General features: G+C 46.7%; 1 protein-coding gene across 1 annotated transcript in view; it reads left to right on the top strand.

Annotated features, from left to right (window-relative positions):
• Nucleotides 1–20,738, top strand: part of ITGA9 (integrin subunit alpha 9) — a 333,429-nt gene that overhangs the window by 15,570 nt on the left and 297,121 nt on the right. The window contains exons 2-4 of the mRNA XM_028107025.2: nucleotides 670–797; nucleotides 2,183–2,289; nucleotides 11,451–11,574. Coding sequence (XP_027962826.1) covers nucleotides 670–797; nucleotides 2,183–2,289; nucleotides 11,451–11,574 — 359 coding nt within the window. The remainder of the gene's footprint in view (nucleotides 1–669; nucleotides 798–2,182; nucleotides 2,290–11,450; nucleotides 11,575–20,738) is intronic.

Below are 20,738 nucleotides of genomic sequence, written 5' to 3'. Positions count from 1 at the left end.
TGACATTTTTAGCTGTGAACATCTTTGTCCATGTCTCCTGGTAGACCCACGTATGCATTTCTGTGGGGTATGTTCCTGGAAACGGGATCGCCGGGTGCTCGGGTAGGCCCATGTTCCTCTTTCTTAGGAACTGTTGGCTAGTTCTCTAAAGTGGTCATAATGGTGTGCACTCCCACCAGCAGGGTATGAGGGTTCCAGTTCCCCCATATCTTTGCCAGCACTTGATGTCCTCGGTCTTTTTGGTGTAACCTAGTAGGCGTGAAGTGGTATCTCACTTGGATTTCTCTGATAACTAATGTTGTTGAGCATCTTGTCATACGTTTATTGGCCATTTGGTTTTCTTTCGTCAACTATCTGGCCCACTGTTCTGTTGGCTATCTGGATTTTCCTTATTGATTTGTAGGAGTTTTTTTATAGGTTCTAGATAGGAACCCTTTGGTTATATGTGTTCCCAGTCAGTCTGAAGCTTTAAATGTGCCTGGAGAAAATCTGACAGGTTCACTGTAGGAGGCTCTCCCACCTGGGCCCCCTACCACAGGATAATACTGGGGTGTGGTTTCTCAGGGAGCGCTCAGGCAGCCCACCTATGGCTGGGTGAGGATTTAACCATCAGCCTCCTCTTTCCTGGTACTGGGTTGTGACAGAATGTTCTTTCTTCTTGATGTGCAGGGTCCTTGTGGGTGCACCAAAGGCAGAGTCCAAGTACAGCACTTCAGTGAAGTCCCCTGGGGCTGTGTTTAAGTGCCGTGTCCACACCAACCCCGACCGGAGATGCACCGAATTGGACATGGCTCGAGGTAGGTGGATGTCACTGCCAAAGTGGAGATGGGTTCCGTACCCTCATGCTTCCTCTTTGTCTTCTCAGGGTGGCCTGATCATTCCTCCCCTCCCTCCCCTCCCTCCCCTCCCTCCCCTCCCTCCCCTCCCTCCCCTCCCTCCCCTCCCTCCCCTCCCTCCCCTCCCTCCCCTCCCTCCCCTCCCTCCCCTCCCTCCCCTCCCTCCCCTCCCTCCCCTCCCTCCCCTCCCTCCCTCCGTTCTCCCGTCCTCCCTCCCTGCCATCCATCCATCCATCATGTGTCAAGTACCTATTACTTAGCACAAGATCTATTGGTGAACAAAGCAAAGATCTTGCCCTCCTGGGCCTTACAAATTAGTGGGCAGAGAGACATGAAAATGAATAGTTGAGTGCAAGAAGACCAGAGGGGAGGTGGCTAGTTGATCTACACATGATTGGAAAGATTCACAGTAGTTAGCTGGGCAGCTACGGCAGAACCTCTAAGCAAAGGAAAGCATGTGCCATTTTAAAGTACTGAGTGAGGAGAGTGTAGCTGGAGTGCTGAGTGGGAGAGCAGAAGCAGAGGGGGTTGATGGGGTGGGTGGGGCTGCCTCACACAGGCCCCAGCAGGCTGGGGTAAGGTGTGAAGATTTTATGCTTAAGGGGGAGGCCATTAAAATCAATCTTAGGCTTTATATTTTAAGTAGGGAAAGATATGATGGATGGAGGTCTTAAAAAGCTCATTTAGGTCCAGTGGAAAATACATGATCCATCATCTTTGGAATTGGGTGACTGCGCCTGGGTTCAGAGCCCAGCTCTGCCAGTTACTAGTTGGGACTTACTGGGAAAATCCCATAGCCTCTTTGGCCTCAGCTGGCTTGCCTGTAAAGTCAGGACTAAGATACCTTCAGAAGGTTAAGTAAGAGAGGTGATACATAGATCTGTGCTTGGCACATTGTGGGAGCTATTTTATTATAATTCCTTCAGGTCCTGACTTTCTCCAAAGTTCTTTCCCAACAAGAGCTTCTAGTTGTATTTTTTTAAACGAAGAATCGTTCTGATGTTCTTTAGCTGAAAGGGAGAGGTGTCTGCAGTGTTCTTTAGTGCTACTCAAAATGACGGGTTTGTGAACCGCTATTCCTGGTACGTAACAGATCGCGGAGTCAGCTTCAGAACATAAATCTCCGCACTGCTTCCTTCACGGAGCAAGTCCTGTGCTGAAAAAAAATATTGGCTCAACTAAACAGCCCACAGGACATCGTGAAGGAGTTGATTTTCACTTTGTTCCAAGTTCCTTATTTTCTCACTGGCAGGTAACCAGCATTTGGACTGTAGACCACCCTTTGAAAAGCAGCCAGCAGAACATCGTTTCTCAAAGCACGCCTGGCTTTTCTCTCTCTCATCCAGGGAAGAACCGGGGCATGCCGTGTGGAAAGACCTGCCGGGAAGACCGGGATGATGAGTGGATGGGGGTGAGCCTGGCCCGGCAGCCCAAGGCTGATGGCCTCGTGCTGGTAAGGCCTCCTGGGCGTGCCGTGCTGGGGGGTGGTGCTCTGAGGATGCATGACCTTGTGATCCCGTAGGCAGGCTGGATGGCATGGCGACGGGGGAGTGGCCTTGAGGTTGCCTGCTCTGGACTACTGCTTGGACCAATGACTGATCTTTTTATTTTCTTTATCTGGTCAGATGTTTAATGTCTGTTCCAGGATGTAGAGATACGGTTGTTTTAACATGACAAAATGTGTATGAGGAATGCTTCGGAAATCTCGTTCCTTACATAAGCATTTTCGTGAGTGGGTGTTTTTTGAGGTATACTGTGCATGAAATGCACAGAATTTAAGATTATAGTTTGGGTTTTGGCCATGATGCTCTCCTGTGTAATTCCCCCACCCCCACTGAGTCATAGAATATTTCTGTCATCCCCAAAAAGTTCTCTTTGTTCCTTTCTAGTCAGTTCGTCCCACCCTGAGGCAACCACTGTTGTGATTTGTATTACTGAGGATTACTTTTTATATTCCTAGAACTTCATATAAATGGAAATCTACTGTGTGTGCTCTTTTGTGTAGGGCTTCTTTCGCTCAATACTTTTGAGATTAACCCGTGTTGTGTGTATCAGTAGTATATTCCTATTTATTCCTACATAGTATTATATACTAGGAAAGCAGGTTATTTTTCATGCTTTACAGTTGACCTTTGAACAACATGGGTGGGAACTGCATGGGTCCACTTATAGGTGAATTTTCTGTAAATGTCTTTTCTCTTCCATAGGATTTTCTTAGTTTTTTCTTTCCTCTAGCTTACTATATTGTAAGACTATAGTGTCTAGTATATATAACATACAAAATATGTGTTAACTGACTATTTATGTTCTCAATAAGGCTTCAGGTCAACAGACTATTAAGTTTTTGGGGAGTCAAAAGTTATATGCAGCTTTTCAAGTGCATGAGAGTTTGGTGCCCCTAACCACCACGTTGTTCAAGGGTCAACTCTATTTGGCTCCCAAAGTGCATATGAGGTACTCAGGTTCATTAGGTGCTTTGAGGAGGTGCAAAGAAAAGTCTTTACCCTTGAGATTTGTGATATCCTAGAGCTACGCCATCCAGTGAGGTAGCTGCCAGCCACATGGAGTCAGTACATTTTAAATTTATCTAAATTAAAATTTTAGTTTTTCAATCATACTAGCCCCATTGCAAGTGATCGGTAGCGGCACGTGACTCCTGGCTACTGTGTTGGACAGCACACAGAGAAAACATTTCCATCACTCCAGAAGGTTTTATTGGACGCAACAAAAAAGGCATTTGTAACTGCCTCAGAAGTTTTGTCTACTTTTTTCTTTGTCTTTTCCTCTTTCCTATTACGGTAGAACTCTAAAGTACTTACCAGCCTGACGCAAACAGCTTGGTGGGGTTTTCATATCCACACTCCTGAATCCCTGTTGCTGATACCAGAATGTTTCCTCGTGCCCCTCTCCACTGAGATAACCAGCATTCTGACTTCATAGGCCCTTTCTTTTCATTGGCTTTTCTTGGAAGCTCTATGAAGATTTTTCTTATTAAAGCATAAGATCGAGGAGGGAAAATATTACCAGCTGCCGTTCATTGAAAGCTTCCTTTGGGCCCACATGCTGTAAAGTTGAGGGTTTTACATATTTATATTTTCTCCCCCGGGGAAACAGGTTTTCTTTACAGGTCTAGGCCAAATGTCTCCTTCCCCTCTTTGAGAAGCCCACTTTTGTGTTAAAGTTCTCCATGGCAGAGGCTGTTCTTGTGAATTCGGCCTGCCTTCTCACCACAAATGTAGCATCTGCCCCTTGCCAGGCCCCCTTGGGGAGGGAGGAAGCAGCTGGATGCTGTCACCGTGTGGAGGGGCCTCCCTGTGGAACCACTGTAGATCCGCTGTTTGTCTCCATGTCCAGCGCTTTAATCACTGTTGCGGGCTTCCTGGACCATCTCCAAGCCTCGACATTCTTCCAGACATAGTGGCCCGACCCTGACCAGACAGCGCAGCCCCAGGAGGCCTGGGATGCTGGTCTGCCATCCTCTGGAAAGGAGGGAAGGAGCTGATCCATCTCCAAATCGGGGTGGCCTGAGGTCGAAATTCAGAGCAGAGGAGGGGTGGTCTGCACAACTCACAATGCCCAAGAGCCAGAGGTTGCTCCGGTGAAAACGTTTCCTCTCCCTGCAGATGGATAACCTCTTTGTGGCCAAGAACTTGTTTCCAGAGGGTTCTATGTCACTGCGAATCAGTCTGAGAAGGAGGCCATCTCTGGGGACATAAAAGCAGTGAGGATCACGGGACGAGTTAGCAAAGGAAGCCAAGAAGGCAGAGCTGGTGCTTAGTGGAGATGGTGCTATGATCTGATAATCTGCTGTGATAATCCTGCTCTAATTCATCACACGCAGAGCTATTGTTCTCTTGTTTCACACAATTACTGCTTCATCCATTCAATGAGCCACCCCATGGGTGCTGGAGAAGGAGGGACGTCCGACGGACGTCCTCATGGCCTTTTTTTTTTTTTTTTTTTAAACTGTGGTGGCTCAGTCGGTTAAGCGTCTGCCTTTGGCTCAGGTCATGATCCCGGGATCCTGGGATCGAGCCCCGCATCGGGCTCCCTGCTCCGCGGGAAGCCTGCTTCGCCCTCTCCCACTCCCCCTGCTTGTGTTCCCTCTCTCGCTGTCTGTCTCTCTGTCAAATAAATAAATAAAATCTTAAAAAAAATAAACTGTGGTCAAAGACAATATAAAACTGTCTTAACCATTTAAAAGAAAAAGATTTTATTTGACAGCTGAGCCACCCAGGCGCCCCATCTTAACCATTTTTAAATGTGCAGTATAGTAGCATTACCTGTGTGCACTTTGTTGGGCTGCAGATCTCTCAACTTTTTCATCTTGTAAAACAAACTGTATGCACTGAATTTGCCCTTTCCTGCTGCTCCCAGCCTCTGACAACCACCATTCCTCTGTTTCTAAGAGTTTGACTATATTTGATAACTCACATAAATGGAATCATGCAGTATTTATCTCGTGACTGGCTTATTTCACTTGGCATAATGTCCTCAAGGTTCATCCATATTGTGGCATATGACAGTATTTCTTTTTTTCTTTTAAATTTAAATTTTCTTTTAGAGAGAGCATGCACACATGCAGGGCAAGAGGAGGGGCAGCAGGAGAGGGAGAGAGGAAGTCCTAAGCAGGCTTCATGCCCAGCATGGAGCCCAGTGTGGGGCTCAATCCCATGACCCTGACATCATGACCTGAGCTGAAATCAACAGACGCTCACCCGACTGAGCCACCTAGGCACCCCTATTTCCTTCTTTTTTAGGGCTGAATACTATCCTACTGTTTGTATATACACATTTTGTTTATCCAGTGATGGATATTTGGGTTGCTTCTACCTCTTGGCTGTTGTGAATAATGCTGCTATGAACATGGGTGTGCAAATAGCTCTTCAAGATCCTGTTTTCGATTATTTTGTATATCTATCCAGAAGTAGGATTGCTAAACTATTTTTAATTTTTTGAGGCACTGCCACACTGTTTTCCCACAGCGGCTGCACCATTTTACATTCCCACCAACAGTGCACAAGAGAAGGGTTCCAGTTTCTCCTCAGCTTTGCCAACACATTTCCTTTCCTTTACTAGTGGCCATCCTAGTGGGTGCAAGATGGTGTTTTGAATTTCTCTAATGATATTTGAATTTCCCTAATGATTAGTGATACTGAGCATCTTTTCATGTGCTTGATGGCCATTTGTATACCTTCTTTGGAGAAATGTCTGTTCGACTCCTTTGCCCATTTTTAAATTGGATTTTTTTGTTGTTGTTGACTTGTCCTTGTAGCTTTTTGCACACGTGCCATGTTGCTAGGAAAGGCTTGCCCTAAGTCTTCTCTGTTCCCGGCCCCCTCTGTCCTCCTGGTTTAGACTCAGCTTCCTCCTTGAAGGCTGTCATTTGGTAACGGTGATTGCTGGAATAAGCTTAGCATCTTTTGGGTCATTAGGAACTGAGCATTATGCCGTGGCCTTTGTATGTATAACATCCTGTGTGTGTCTCCTTTTTTATGGAAGCTGCGTGGGGACAGGCCACATCATTTACCCTTTTCACTGTCAGTGCTTGGAGACAATCTCTCTAAGGAGGGGTGTCTAAAGGTGTGTTTGAGTAATATGAGGTCTGAGTGTCACTGTTAAAACAATTAGAAAGCAAATCAGTTGCCATCCCTTCTTGGTGGCTGACTGAGTGGTGGATAGAAGCGTGAGGCTAAATGCTGTCAAATGGCCCGAGGGATGAGAGGTGACAGCAAGGCACAGGGAGTGGTGACATCATCCATGTTTACATTTTGGAGGTCTTTTATCCACTTGCTTTTTCTTTAATGAGTCAAGTCCACCTGTCAAGGCTTTTTGTGAGGCAAGTATTTATTTGAAAATTAAACACAGGAAGACGAGTGTTATTCAAACACCTTTGAAGGCGCAGGAGGTACCTGGGGTGTGAGCATGGGACCTGTATCCCTAAGGAACATAATGTTGGATTCCAGGGTGGGTTTGAAGTGGGGGGAGGTGGGGTGGGCTTTTTGAAAATGGCATCTGGTGCTGATTCAAAGTAAAGAACAGATGGAGAATTTGAAAGCTGTGACAGGGCTTCAAGTGTCTCGTTGACCAATGACGTTTTCTCAGCCCTGAACCCAGCAACCAGTTCTGGTGAGCTGACTTTGGCTTCATAGCTGCTAGTCTTGGCTCACAGGTGTTGCGGTACCTTCCACTTTCCCCCCAGCAAACAAATGATACCAGGTGCAAACACCGCATCGGCATTAGGGGCAAGCCTCTTGCCTCCCCACATTGTCCTCTGGCACACCCAGCGTGCAGATGACAGTTTAAGAAATAGAGAAAAAGAAATCATTTTTTACCAACCTACCCAGCATAGGCACGGACTCTTTTATTGGATTTGGGAGGGCACCTCAAAATGTTCAAGTCTGATGTTTCTGCTTTTCAGTCATCTCCAAGGCTCAGATGACAAATAATGGAAGCATCTAGATTATTTCTGGTGGCAACGGCGTTCTCACCTCTATGCCGCGTCCTTTCCAAATGCCAGGGCAGTCCCTGTCTATTTCACCCCTTTTCATCTGTCTGCTGTTTTCAAAGCTGCAGGGTCCATTTCTGCATTTACTTCTGTTGCAGTGTTTCCTGGTTGTTGTTGTTGTTGTTGTTTAGAGAACTTTTAATGAGCCATAACACATGCAAGAAAGTACATAAATAATTTGTGTTCACTTTGATGAATTGTCATTTGGTTAACATTCTCAGAACGGACTTTCCCAATACCCCAGAAGCCCCTTCCCTGTGCCTCCCAGGCCACTCTGTCCTCCCTTGGAGCAGGGGGCGGGGAGGGGGTGTTCCTTGCCAGGTGGGGGAGATCTGTGGCATCATGGCCCTGACCCCCTCCACCCACGTTCTTGGTGGCCCAGGGCCTGGCCCTGGCTGTGCAGGGTGGACCTGAAGTGTGGTAATAGCTCTGGCCATCTGTGTAAGAGGGTGGGGTGGGGACCTACGTGCCTTTGTGGCTGAGCCATTGGGAGAGGCCCAAGATCCACTCCCCCTCCCCCCCCCGCCCCCCACCACCCGCCCAGGAAGGATGTGCTGTTTCCATACAACAAAAAAGACCTTTGAAATAAAAATTGCTCATTTTCTCCTTTTTATTTTTTGGAAGTAAAAAAAAAAAAATCCCTATAACTGGAAAGATGTCAGATTCTAAGATTTGGGGGTGATGGTAGACCCTCCTCCCCTTATTTGGAATTATTTGGAATCTGAGTTTGGTCTTGCTGTTTTTAGAGAATGCTCTTCTTTTCCTGTTCTTCCCTGCTTTGCCCCCCTTCCTCCCTCACAGCAGAACTCATTTAGAGAGATTGATGGGGTTAGTAATCCTTTGGAGACAGTCCCTAGGAATTTTTTTTTAATGTAGGAGTCAGATTGACATGCATGTGTATATATAATGATAATCAGGGCTAAACAGTCTTTTCTTTCTATAATTTATATTCAGAAATACTCTGTTGTTTTCCTACATGCATACTGCCTTTGACACTTTGATCTCTGACCTCACAGAATGCTTTAATTTTAGTTTAGTTTACTGTGAAAAGCAATATTTGGATTTTCTAGGAATTCTTCAAGATCACTCCTTAAACAGTTTATGGCACTTAAAAAAAACCAAAAACAAATGACACAATAAACTAGACATTAAATGCAGAATGTCCTTCCTTAGAAGAGTCAGCATGCCCCATGATAAACATCCGCCTCTTTTTATGGTCTCTTCAGCCCAGAAATACAATAAAATGCAGTAAGCCCTGGAAGCCAAGGGCTTTGCTGAGTTCTATAAGCTAAAATAGAAGTCATTTGCCAGCCAACTAGATGGCTTGCAAGCCATCAGAATTGAGTCAGAACTAAAAATTTAAAAAATCAACTACTTAGTGGAGTAGAGCAATTATATGCTTTGTGATGGATTTGTACAGCTCCTTGAGAAACATGCTGTGAGCACAAGACAGTATCAAGTGGGGAGGAATGAAGGTTTGCAATATAAAGAATAAGAAGAGATTTGTTTTATGTAGTTTAATGTTCTAGGGCAAGAGCCAGTGAGTGTGTGGGCAAATTCACCTTTCCAGTAGTTTTGCCCTTGGGCAGAGAGTGGCCTTGTCAGGGGTCCTGGGGGTGGTTACTTTGAAGGAATGAAGAGCAGAGAGGATGGCAGGGCGTGACTTTCATCAGAGGATGATCTGAGGGCTCCAGAGAGGCCCCTTTCTCCCTCGGTGCCCTGGGTATTTCATTGAGCCCCACAGTGGTTATTTCAGGGGTATTAGGACCTGTGGGTAAGGCTGGAAGCCCAAGAGCTACCGGAGCTATCTCAGGCGGTGGGTTTGACCGCTTCTCAGGCAGGAATTAGAAGTTTGTTTGTTTAAAGATTTTATTTATTTATTTGAGAGAGAGAATGCGGTTGGGGGAGCAGAGGGAGAAGCAGACTCCCTGCTAAGCAGGGAGCCGGATGCCGGGCTCCATCCCAGGACCCTGGGATCATGACCTGAGCTGAAGGCAGACGCTTAACTGACTGAGCCACCCAGGCGCCCCAAGGAACTAGAAATTTTAAATGGAAGATGGAAAATTAAAGAAAAAAAAAAGGAAATGGAAAATGTTTTCTAGTGAGATGAGGAAGGCCCCGAAACGGTGGGTTCCAGTCCCGTTTGTAGCACTTGCTACCTCTGAGCCCACTTGGGGTTCCCATGTGGAAAACAGGAATTCCGGACTCCTGTGCCCACCCTCCAGGGCTGCAGAAGTCAAACGTGGGCCATATAAATGCTGAACATTGTGGCCTGTTGTGCATTTGAGGTAGAGAAACCAAAATGTTAAAAATTCTGATTATTTTAAAATGTGGTATTTTAAGGAAATACATTTGTAGGCTAGAACGAAGTGACGCGGTAGTGGAAGTGAGTGGCGCATGCGCACGAGAACTGGGTGCGCCCTTGGAGTCAGCCGGTCGGACCCCGACCAAACTTGTGGATATTCGGACTTGTGCAGTCACACATGGAGTGGGCAGTTATGTCCGAGTGTGAGGCTGGGAGTGTTCTTTGGTGGGTGGGGAAGGATGCACCCATGTTCCTGCCGCTGGCTGCCATTCCAGGGTCTGTTGGACCCCAGCGCTGAGAGGCTGTCAGAGAGCTAAGGGATCTGTCTGTCCCTAATGGCCTCATCTCATAGATGCCAAGCGATAGCCCACCTCAGAGCCCTCCCAGCCATTCCCTCAATTTCTCAGGCCTCTGCTCAGATGGCACCTCCTCAGAGTAGCCCTCCCTGACTGCCTGTGGAAACCAGCCACTTTCTGGCATGAGGGAGCTTTGGGGTGAAGTGGAAATGTTCTGTATCTTGCTTAGGGTCTGTCTACATGAGTGTACACCTTTGCCGAAGCTCATTAAATGGTATACTTGAGATTTGTGCATTCTGCTGTATGTAAATCTACTTTGTAAAAAGAACCATCAACATCTACTTGTAGTTAATGTTGTGCATGCTGAAATCTTTCTGTAGGCAAAAATAGTCAAACACGGGCAGTGGTTCAACCTGCTACTTTGCCCTGAACCAGCTCAAAACAGGAGCTCCCCAAAGTGTGCCCTGCTGTCCAGCAGCCTTATGAGGGCTGGAGTCTGTCTCCCCCACCAGACTGACCCAGGGCTCGGACTATTCATTGCTGTATCTTCAGGGCCTAGTACAGAGCCTGGCACACAGTAGGTGCTCAATAAATACTTGATGGGTGACTAAGTGAACAGATGCACCTGTGAGGCATGCATAGCATACCCATCCTGGCCTGAGGGCCTCAAGGTGGGTGTTGGGGGTTGTCTTATCTTCACCTGATTCCCTTTTCCTGCCTTTCCTGCTCTCCCCCAATCTGGTGGTTCCCCAGGGCCCATCAGCTGTACCCCCAGCATGCACCCTGAAGCCATCCCCTCCTCTCCTCTCCTCTCCACTGCCCCTGTTCTGGGCCAGGCCAGCGTCCATTCTCACCTGGACATTCACTTCCACTCTTGCCCACCTGCGGTCTCCACACAGTGGTTATGTTGTTTTTCTAAACTGTGGAGCAGATCGTGCCACTCACCTGTATGAGACTCTGTCAGCTTCCCCTGCACGTCCACCAAAGTAATAGTCCCCAAGGTCTGCAAGACCCCCGTGGGCTGACCCTGTCCCCTCTCTGACTTCTTTCTTCCCACCACAGTCCAGACCAGCCCATCGACGACCTTCCTTTCCCTTGAACCTACAAGCCTTTCTCACGTGCTTCCTCAGCACCTGATGACCACACCCTCGTGCTCAGTGTGGCTGGTGCTCTCTCCCTGACCTCTGTCCTTCCCACCCCTGGAGTCTCTGTCCCATAACCCCGGGTCTTTCCTTCCCAGGGCTCAGCACTAGGTACAACCCTTATTAGTTTATGTGTTTGTTTCCCGTTTCTTCCTAGTAGCCTCCCAGGGGCTTGTTCTTGTTTGTATAGGTGGCTGATACCCCAAACAGTACCTGGTGCCAAGCTGTGGCTGGGCAGGAGGGAGGGTGGCTTTGTGGCCTCTCTGCCCCTCTCCTCCCCAGAACCACTTGGCATTGCCAGGGCTCTGCTTTGGGACCTCCTGGCGCTGACTTTCCTGCTCTGACCCCTTCTCTGTCCTTTAGGCCTGTGCCCACCGCTGGAAGAACATCTACTATGAAACAGACCATATCCTGCCCCACGGCTTCTGTTACATCATCCCATCCAATCTCCAGGCCAAAGGCAGGACACTGATCCCTTGCTATGAAGGTGAGCACTGCTGATTCCCCACCCACACCCCCACCCCACCCCACCCCACCCCTGCCACTGTGCCCTGAACAACTCCCATCATCTGTTTCCCTCAGCTTTCCAAACTCTAGCTGGAGGGCAGCACTGGGTCCTCAGTGGGTCTCTTGGCACCCAGGGCCTGCCCAGGGAATGGGGGTGAGCAGGGGGCCATGGTTCCAGGCCCCACCGAGCCCCAGCCCTGCCCATCTCTGCCCCAGAGCCCACAGTGCTTACCTAGCTATATGAAGTCTCAGACCAAAATTCACCAAGCCTCAGCCAAATGATTAGGCAGAACTTGGTTTTCTGGCACTGCCACATGCTGGGCAGCCTTGGGAGACCTACTTTCTCTCGACCCCGATGTCCTCGCCTGAAAATTCAGAGGTTGGCTCAGATGGTCTCCATGGTCCCAGCTCCCAGATGGTCCTACAGCTCCTGTGGACAAATGTCCTGAGGAGCAGGAAGAGGAAACCCAGGAGTCAGTCATTCCATAACGTCCCCAGGCTGACTTTCCTTCCCATCTGGTCCCCATACTCTCACAACAGTTTGAAGACCTCTTTGGCAAGGGGCACTTGGGATCTTGGAAGGAAATGTATTTTCTCAGGCTCCCTGCTTAAAACCTCCAAACACCATTGAGCTGATCATCACCATTTTTTTAATAAAAAAAAAAAAAGATCTTTATTGAGCTGATCATTATTTAGCTCAGTTGAACTTGAAGTTTAAGGATTCAGGAAATGCTCTCCTTTTCATCGGTTTTATAGTTTGTACACTCCCGTGTTCGTTGCCTAATTCCGAGGGAGTTAGCTCTTGTTCCCTCTCTAAGTGCTGTGCTATTTATATATATTTTTTCCTTTAAATTTTTTATTGTTATGTTAATCACCATACATTACATCATTAGTTTTTGATGTAGTGTTCCATGATTCATTGTTTGTGCATAACACCCAGTGCTCCATGCAGAACGTGCCCTCTTTAATACCCATCACCAGGCTAACCCATCCCCCCACCCCCTCTCCTCTAGAACCCTCAGTTTGTTTTTCAGAGTCCATCGTCTCTCATGGTTCGTCTCCCCCTCTGATTCCCCCCCCCCTTTATATTTTAATTCTCCCTCTAATTTACTTGCTCGGACCGAAGTCTCCACTAGCCTGTGTCCACATTTCCTCTGGGCCTCCCTGGGGTTTCCCAGGCTTCCAATTTTGTGGCCACCAAAGATGGTTCTGCAAATGCTGTCTGGACACATGCATTTTCTGCCTCCTGGAGGACCCTCCAGGGCCCTGAAGGGGACCCTGGTGTCCCGAGCAGGCGTTCTGTGCAGTGGCCCCACGGAAGAACTGGCAGGGTATCCGCAGGAGGCACGAACCCTGTCCTTCCATGAGGGCGAGCCTTGTTCTTTTCCTCTGTGTCAGCATTGAACTTTGGCCCTGTTTATCTCTGTATTGTCCCAGTCAGAAGAAAAACTCCATCTGAAAAATGGATATAATGTAGTCGGCAAAGAGGGACAGATAGTAGAAATACATCAATAAGGGGTCAAGGCTGTGTTCTGACTGCCCCAGCTTATTCCTCACTCCCCCCGACCCCACCCCCAGGAAGAAAAGGGGAAGCCGCTGGAGCAACTCTTCGGGTAGCTGGTTGGCCTGGGGAGAGGTGAGGGAATCGATGGGGGTGCTGAAGTCAGTGATTGTTGAATCCAGACTAGTTATGCAATAGGACCAGGATGTTGGTTTTCCCAGAAGATGTGTTGTGGAAATAGGGACATGTTGCTGTCCCTGGTGATTCCTCTGTATCCCACCGTAAGCATCAGAACACAAAAGGTGAGACCTCGCAAGAGGTTGCTAGAGCTTGTAGCCACCGTGGCTCACGCTTGCACATGATGTGTCATTAAGCGGCTGTGAGCTCAGCACTAGGCCAGTGTTGGTTTGGGGACTTTATGCCTTCTCTCATTTAATCTTTACAACTCCCTTCACTTGGGTTTGAATATGGGTAGTTTTCTGGAGGTCATTCCAGAAGACCCCAGTGGGGGTGTGGGAAGCAAGAAGAGGAGGGAAGGCAGCCCATAAGGGATGCCAATTACAAGTTACCATCATGGGCAGTTGGGGTGCGGTCTTTGGGGAGCTCTGGGGCCAGCAGAGAACACACCTTGGGATTATCCACCTGAGGCATGTAGGGGCTGGAATCTTTCCACCATTGTCTTGCCGTGTGTGGGGGTAGGGAAGGCCCCCCCGGCAGGGAGATGCAGGTGCTGGCTGCCAGGCTGCATCCTGGAAACGGTGAGGGCGGCGGGGTCTGGGTGGGGCCCCTGATGCTTGGCAGGAACGCAGAAGCCCTCATGAGCCAAGGAGGAGCCACAGCAGGGCCAGGTGACCTCTCGGTTCAGGGTTGCTCCACACGTCCCTCATTCACAAGCGTGTGAGAGCTCTGAGCTGAGGCCTTAGGAAGTGTGGTGTGTTTCTTCCCCCTCTGGGTCCTTGGGACCCTCACCATGGAACATGCCTCCTGTGACTCATCCCAGAAGAGCTACGTGTGGAACAGACCTGAACTGAACCTGCAGCCGGAGCCCAACTAGATCAGCCAAAGCCCAGCTGATCTGTGGGAGTTGGAGTGGGACAGGAATGCTTGTCAGTTGTCACAGACGTTTCACGGTCGTTATGCAGTAATAGCTGACGTGGGGCTCATCCCGTGATCCCAGATTCCTCACACAACAGTGGATGGACAATCAACCCAGGCTGCCAGGATTGCTCTTTGTACCTTGACTTAATGTTGGCCAAATGGAGCCAGCAAAGAAATTAGCAAAATGGTGGTACCCCTCTCCAGTCTTCCTTCTCCATGGGCACACACACACTTCTGTGTGCTAACTCATTCATGGGGCTGGGGAGTGTTGGGGTATCAAGAGCAGCCTCTAGAAGAATGGGGCACTGAGGAGAATGCTTCTGTGGTTTTTGTTCCTGTAGGAGGCAAGGGGTGGCAAACACTCCGATTTCTCTAGACGACTGACTTGGCAGGATGCAGGATGTTGTCCCAGTTAGAGGACCCTTTCCTGTGCTCTGTTGGCTTTGGGGATGTCCCCCCGTCCAGTTTTGTGGGCTACTTTGGGTCTTCAAGCAACCATATTTTTCTTTTAATGTGGAAAAACTCAGTGACTCAAGCTCTCTGTTCCAAGTGAGGGATCACATTACAGCTAAGTACAGTACAACAGAAGTATTTCAGAATTTGACAAGGCCTTTTGGATATCCTCTCGATGAGCCTATCTTTACTAAGGTCTAGAGATGTGGTGTGGCTTGCTCAAGGCCAAGTTTTTCTTTCCATTCTGTTGTCATGCAATGGAGAGGCAAAGTAGCATGGTGGCTAAGAGCACAGGCTCTGGACCCAGACTGCCAGAGTTCAAGTCCTGGCTTTGCCCTTGTGAATGTGCCTAAGCTACCTCCAGGGTCTGTGAAGAGGACAAGGTAAGGTAAAACTTGTCCGTTCTTAGAATAGTGCCCAACGTGTGTGTGTGTGTGTGTGTGTACGCTAAGCATATATATGCTGATATTCCATATTTTGTGCATACTGTATGCTAGGCAAATGTGTGTTAATCACTGTGGGGTGACTAATTTGTCTGCTAGGAATACAGTCCACATAATCTTAAGTGCCTCATAGATAAAACCCAAGTGACACAGCCCCAGCTGTTGAGAAGTTCCCCATCTACAGGGGAAAACAGAGGAAACATGATGTTTCCCGAGTGGGAGAGCTGTGTGGGGAGAGAAGTTCATGCCAGTGTGTCCCGCAGGGCACCTCTCCCCAAAGGCCCAAGCTGCATCCAAGCTCTAAGTGGCATTAAGACAGCTTATTTCATGTAAACCTGGAGAAATGGATGCCTGCTTAGGGTCTGCTGCTGACGGGGGCTCCTGGAAGAGAAGAATGGTGGGAATCCACTGTTGGTCATGGCAGTGGGTGCTGGGAGGGGAGAAAGGGGCCCTGCCTCTTCTGAGTGTGCCTGCTGTGGAATAGCTGAAGGACCACTGAGGAGCATGGGAGGCTTGGTGGGGGGCCGCTCTTCCATGCTTCTGTCTCTATGGCCTCAGGCCTGTGGCTGGGCCTCCATTGCATTACCTCTGATGGTTCTCATGGCGGGGGGGAGGCTCCTGAGAAAATTCAGAATGTTCAGAAAGACCACACATTGTGTCTCATTGTGGCCTTATTTTGGGTCTCCCGGAGGGGCACCTGTGCTCGCTTCAGAATGTTGCCAGGTTGGTTTAATGAAAGCCTCGAAGTCTGTGGGCCTGTGTCTAGACTGTCTTGAACTTTCGAATTCTTAAAACATCGGTCTTTGGCACAAAGACATTTTTCTCATGACTTTTCAGGTGCTTCCTGTTTCTGGTTGGGTGGGAAATGCTATCAGAATATCCTGTTTGGAACCAGGAAATGTAGAGGGAATGGGAAACAAAAATGAATTTCGGGCACAAAGTAAAATAAACCAGTGGAGCATACCATTATTAAGTCAGCCATTTAGTTTGTGTGGGATACGAGAACAGCATCATTACTACCATATGTTGTTTGGTTTTATCCGAGTGTGTGAGAAAATGAGAAGTTCAGCGGGACAACGTGGGGGAAACTGTAAACTGAAGAGCGAACGCTCTGAAACCTGTTACTATTAACCAACTTGTACTTCAGGACTCCCTGAAGTTAAGTCAGTGCATTGTTAATATCAGGCACAGAGATTTCTTTCATCCTTTGCCCTTGATCCTGCCGAGACAAGAAGCCAGAGCTTGGCAGGAGTGGGGCTCTAAACAAGTCATCTTTTTTTTTTTTTTAAGATTTATTTATTTTAGAGAGTGCACATGTGAGCGGGCCGGGGGAGCAGTAGAGGGAGAGAATCTTCAAGCAGACTCCCCGCTGAGCATGGAAACCCACTGGGGGCTCGATCTCACAACCCATGAGATCACGACCTGAGCCGAAACCAAGAGTTGGCCGCTCAACCCACTGAGCCACCCAGGCACCCCCAAGTCATCTTTTTTATTGTGACAAAAAGCCTCACTAATCTGGAATAATTGGGGAGGCTTTTCTTTAGCTCTGCTACATTAACAAAAAGTGTTCCAGGTGAAACACTGATCAAGAAGCACAATTAGAGGACCATTGTATGTTAGACCCTGGCTTTTCAGGGTCTAACATACAATTTCAGAATCTGGCTTTACTGCTCCCTTGTTCCCATGATTGAACCCATGGTTCCTACTTTGTCTGGGTGACTTTGGATAAACCATTTGAGCCTCAGTGCTCTCATCTGTAAAATGGGGAGGTTAACCTACTGAAGAGGTATTTGCTCAGTGTGAACACTTGATAAGTACGAATTTTTCAGTTAAGTATCCTTAGGACTTCAGAGAAGGTTTCTAGCAAATCCTGCTTTAATGAATAGATAATGGAGGCTAAAAAGTTGGGTATTACAAAAATGATTTTAAGACTCCATAAAAAAAAAGACTCCATGAAAAGATAATTTCTTAAATATCTTTAAAGATCCTGTTTGCACAATTTATTTGCCAGTAAGCTCTCCTCTCCCCTTTTTGTAGATGATCTAAAGTTTAATTCATGCCATGTTTAAATGTTCTCAAGTTGGGAATTGTTGGGGTCTGAATTTATCCAATTTTACCGTGCTTTAAAATTGTCCTATTGATTCCAAAGATTTCTGTGCCACTTTTTTTTTTTTTTTTTAATCTGGGGGTGACTGGCCTTTTATTCCCAGTTGCTTTTGGCATCTCTCAAGACAGTGCTCATTTCTAGAGAAGGAAATAGATCACCCATTCACATGTGAAGTTTTCTTTCCCTGTCGTGTTGAATGCTGTGGCTCCACAGGGGATAAAAATCAGTCAAGAGCCATTTATAAATGAAAAGGACTTGAGGTTTTGTCTTATTTTGTTGTGTTTTTGTTTTGTTTTGGAGAGAACCATAAAAAGCTAAGTTGATCCATTTAAAAGTTCAAGAACAAGCCCCATAAATTTTTTATTAAATAAAGAACTCTACATTTACATAGGATTTTATGGTTTCTAAAGAGCTTTCATAAAAATTATCTCATTTAAGTAAATACAGCAAATTTAGAAACAGATGTAGTTCTGTATTATAGCCAGTTAAGGCGGAGACGGACCCTGAGGTGGAGAGAGAGGGAGGGAGGGTACCTGGAGGGAAAAACCAGGGCCAGAGGAGGTGACCAGGTCTCTGTCAGTGGCTCTTGGGGCTCAGGGAACCGCATTGAGCTTTCAGTTTGGTGCCAAGAATTTTTACCATGGGCACAGATATATTCTATACTTCCAACGTGTTTCCATACATTGTGTGGAATTATTGACTGCTTAAGCTATATTGTCTAATATTTTCCTTACAGATATCTAAATTTTATGAATCTCCTATTCTAAAATTGCTGATCTGTATGATGGGTGTCTTGGGTATTTTTCTTCTCAGAGAAACTAACAGATTCAGATTTACCTACTGGCTGCCAGGGATCATGTTAGGGTACTTAACATATATGATCATACTGAGTAATGACCTCATTTTGGGGGTAAGGATTCTTATCCCCATTGTACAGATGAGAAAACAGTCTTGGGGAGGCTGATGAAGGTCACAGGCTCATTAAGTAGGGAAAGGATTGTTGGCATGGAAATTCAATAGCAGGTTTCTTTATACCACCTGTTCTGTTGGGAGGCTGGTTTTCTTTGGGGTTACTGGGATGCTGTGGCCCCTCACTGAGCAAAATCTATTTGATAATTTTAGTATGATTTTTTAGGACACTCTACTGGAGACTTCTCGAGCTATGTTGCAATTTTACAGTTGTAGACACAAAATATAGAGTCCCAGGAGGTGCAGGGGGCAGGTGGGGCCCCTCAGCCTGATAACATTTTGCTGGGAGGCCCCTCTGCTCTATGTCCTAGATCTTTCCTTACTGTAAGCATTTGGTTTTCACACCTGAACAGTGCTTTGACTGTCCATGTTTCAGTGGTAGTTATTCCATGAGTCTGTTTAGTTTTGGTCATCCTGTGACTTTTCCTCAGCTCTGAGCTGGGACTCTCACTGAGATGTGACTGTCCCATGTTCAGGGTCACTTTTTTGGAGGGGTGAAAGATAACATGCAACGTCTTGGGCATTTTGGGCTGCTGTAACAGATATACCACAGACAGAGCAACTTAAACAACAAACATTTATTTCTGACTATTCTGGAGTCTGGGAAGTCCAAGATCAAGGCCCTGGCCTATTCAGTGTCTAGTGAGAGCCCTCTTTTGTGTCCTCATGTGGTGGAGAGCAGAGAGCAGCAAGCTCTCTGAGGCCTCACAAAAGGGCACTAATTCCATTTATGGGGGCTCTACCCTGGTGGCCTCATCTAATGCTAATCACCTCCCAAGGGAGTATGGTTTCAATATACGGATTTTGGGGGGACACCTATGTTTAGTCTATAACACACAGTAAGTTGAAGTTGCTTCTTCTAAAGTAGGGAGTTGGCAAAGTTGGTACTAGATTTTGGGTGGAAGGAACTATTTAAAGATTATGAAACATTAAAATTTTTTAAAGATTTTTGTAAAAAATACATAACACAAAATTTACCATTTCAGCCATTTTTAAGTGTGCCATACATATGTTCACTATGGTACAGCAACCACCATATCCATCTCTAGAACTTTTCCATCGTCCCAAAATGAAGCTCTGTCCTCATGAGTTCTCTCCTTCCCCCCGATCCTGCCCCCGCCCCCCCCAGCCCTGACAACTGCCATTCTACTTTGTCTCAATGAGTTTGACTTCTTCAGAGACCTCATGTAAGTGGAGTTATGCAGTATTTGTTCTTTTGTGACAGGCTTATTTCACTCAGCATGATGTCCTCAAGGTTCTTCCATATCATAGCATATGTTAGAATTTCCTTCCTTAAGACTTAATATTCCGCTGAATGAACGTATATACTACATTTTGTGTATCCATTCATCCACTGATGGAAAACACTTTTTTTCAAGGACGAGAATGTTCTCACGGTGAATGTGCTACATGAAGCAAGATGGTGTGGCGGAAACAGATTGGCAGTCAGGAACCCCACCCTTTAATCCTGCCTCAGGCTTATTTGCTGTTTGGCTGTAGACTACTTGCTTTCTCTGAGTAATAGTGACTTCATCTGTAAAAGAAATGGATGGGATTCGAATTATATAGACGTGCTGTAAAGATCTCTTCCCCTCTTAAAGCTTCTCTTACATAATTGTAAGTTGCTAGCTTTATGCAGTTTGCCTTTAATGCCCACCATTGCTTAATTGTCCATTATTTTGATAGAATGTTTTCCCTTCCTCTCTAACCTAGCTATTTAGGTCATTTACCTTATTTTTTTTTTTCTTCCCATTTAGACTGTGGTCCCTCACAACTGTGGGCAGTTTTGTCTTTTTAGTTTTATGTTGAAATGCCCTGGTTACTAGTAGAGCTCTGTCTGCCCAAGTTCACTGTCCTCTAAATTGTTTCATGACCAATTATTTGGTATTCATTCAGAAATTGAGCCAAAACTCAGGAATAATTTGAGACTAGAAAGCTGTTTTTTTTTCTCTAGTTCATGGCTAAGTTCAGGAGCTATGGAAAAAAAACAATTTTAAAATTGATGCATTAAAAAGACTATCTTTGGAAGAGGTTGGTAGGAATAATATCTTACACTGTCTGTAGATCTTGATCTTTCCATGGGTTGGTTTTATCCCGCCAGCATTTCAGGAGGAGTGCAGGAAGTGACCCCACCCAGTTTAATTCTTGAATGAATTAAAATTCATTGGTGTAAGTTCCATGTATTGAGTTGTGGGTTGCGAACATGTGGAAACGAGTCTCTTTTCCTCTCTGAATTGCCTTCTGTTTAGACAGGGTTTAGTAAAACCAGCAGCTAAACCAAGGAAAATACTACCATTTTTAGAGTGGAGGAACCATACAACTTAATGAATTGTGTGTGACGCAGGCCAAGTAACTCAGACCCACCCACGGCAGAGAGACAGCTTTCCAACCTGTTCCTGTGTCCTCTAGGTGATTTTCAGGTCCCCTTGTTCAACCACATCTTTTGCTTCTGAGATTCAGTTCCCCTGGATTTAGCAGTGTCAGGTTGGTTGCAGGAGGACAGTGGGCCGCTGTCGTGCCAACCCTGATTCCCTTTTGCTGCTTCAAGGTGGAGAAATGTTTTGTTCCCCGGC

Source organism: Eumetopias jubatus, unplaced genomic scaffold (assembly GCF_037043125.1).
Source record: "Eumetopias jubatus isolate StellerSeaLion01/CBP00866 unplaced genomic scaffold, mEumJub1_p1.0 scaffold_1, whole genome shotgun sequence".
Lineage (NCBI taxonomy): Eukaryota > Metazoa > Chordata > Mammalia > Carnivora > Otariidae > Eumetopias > Eumetopias jubatus.
The sequence above is the reverse complement of the archived record's forward strand: the minus strand, read 5'-3'. Positions and strand labels throughout refer to the sequence as shown.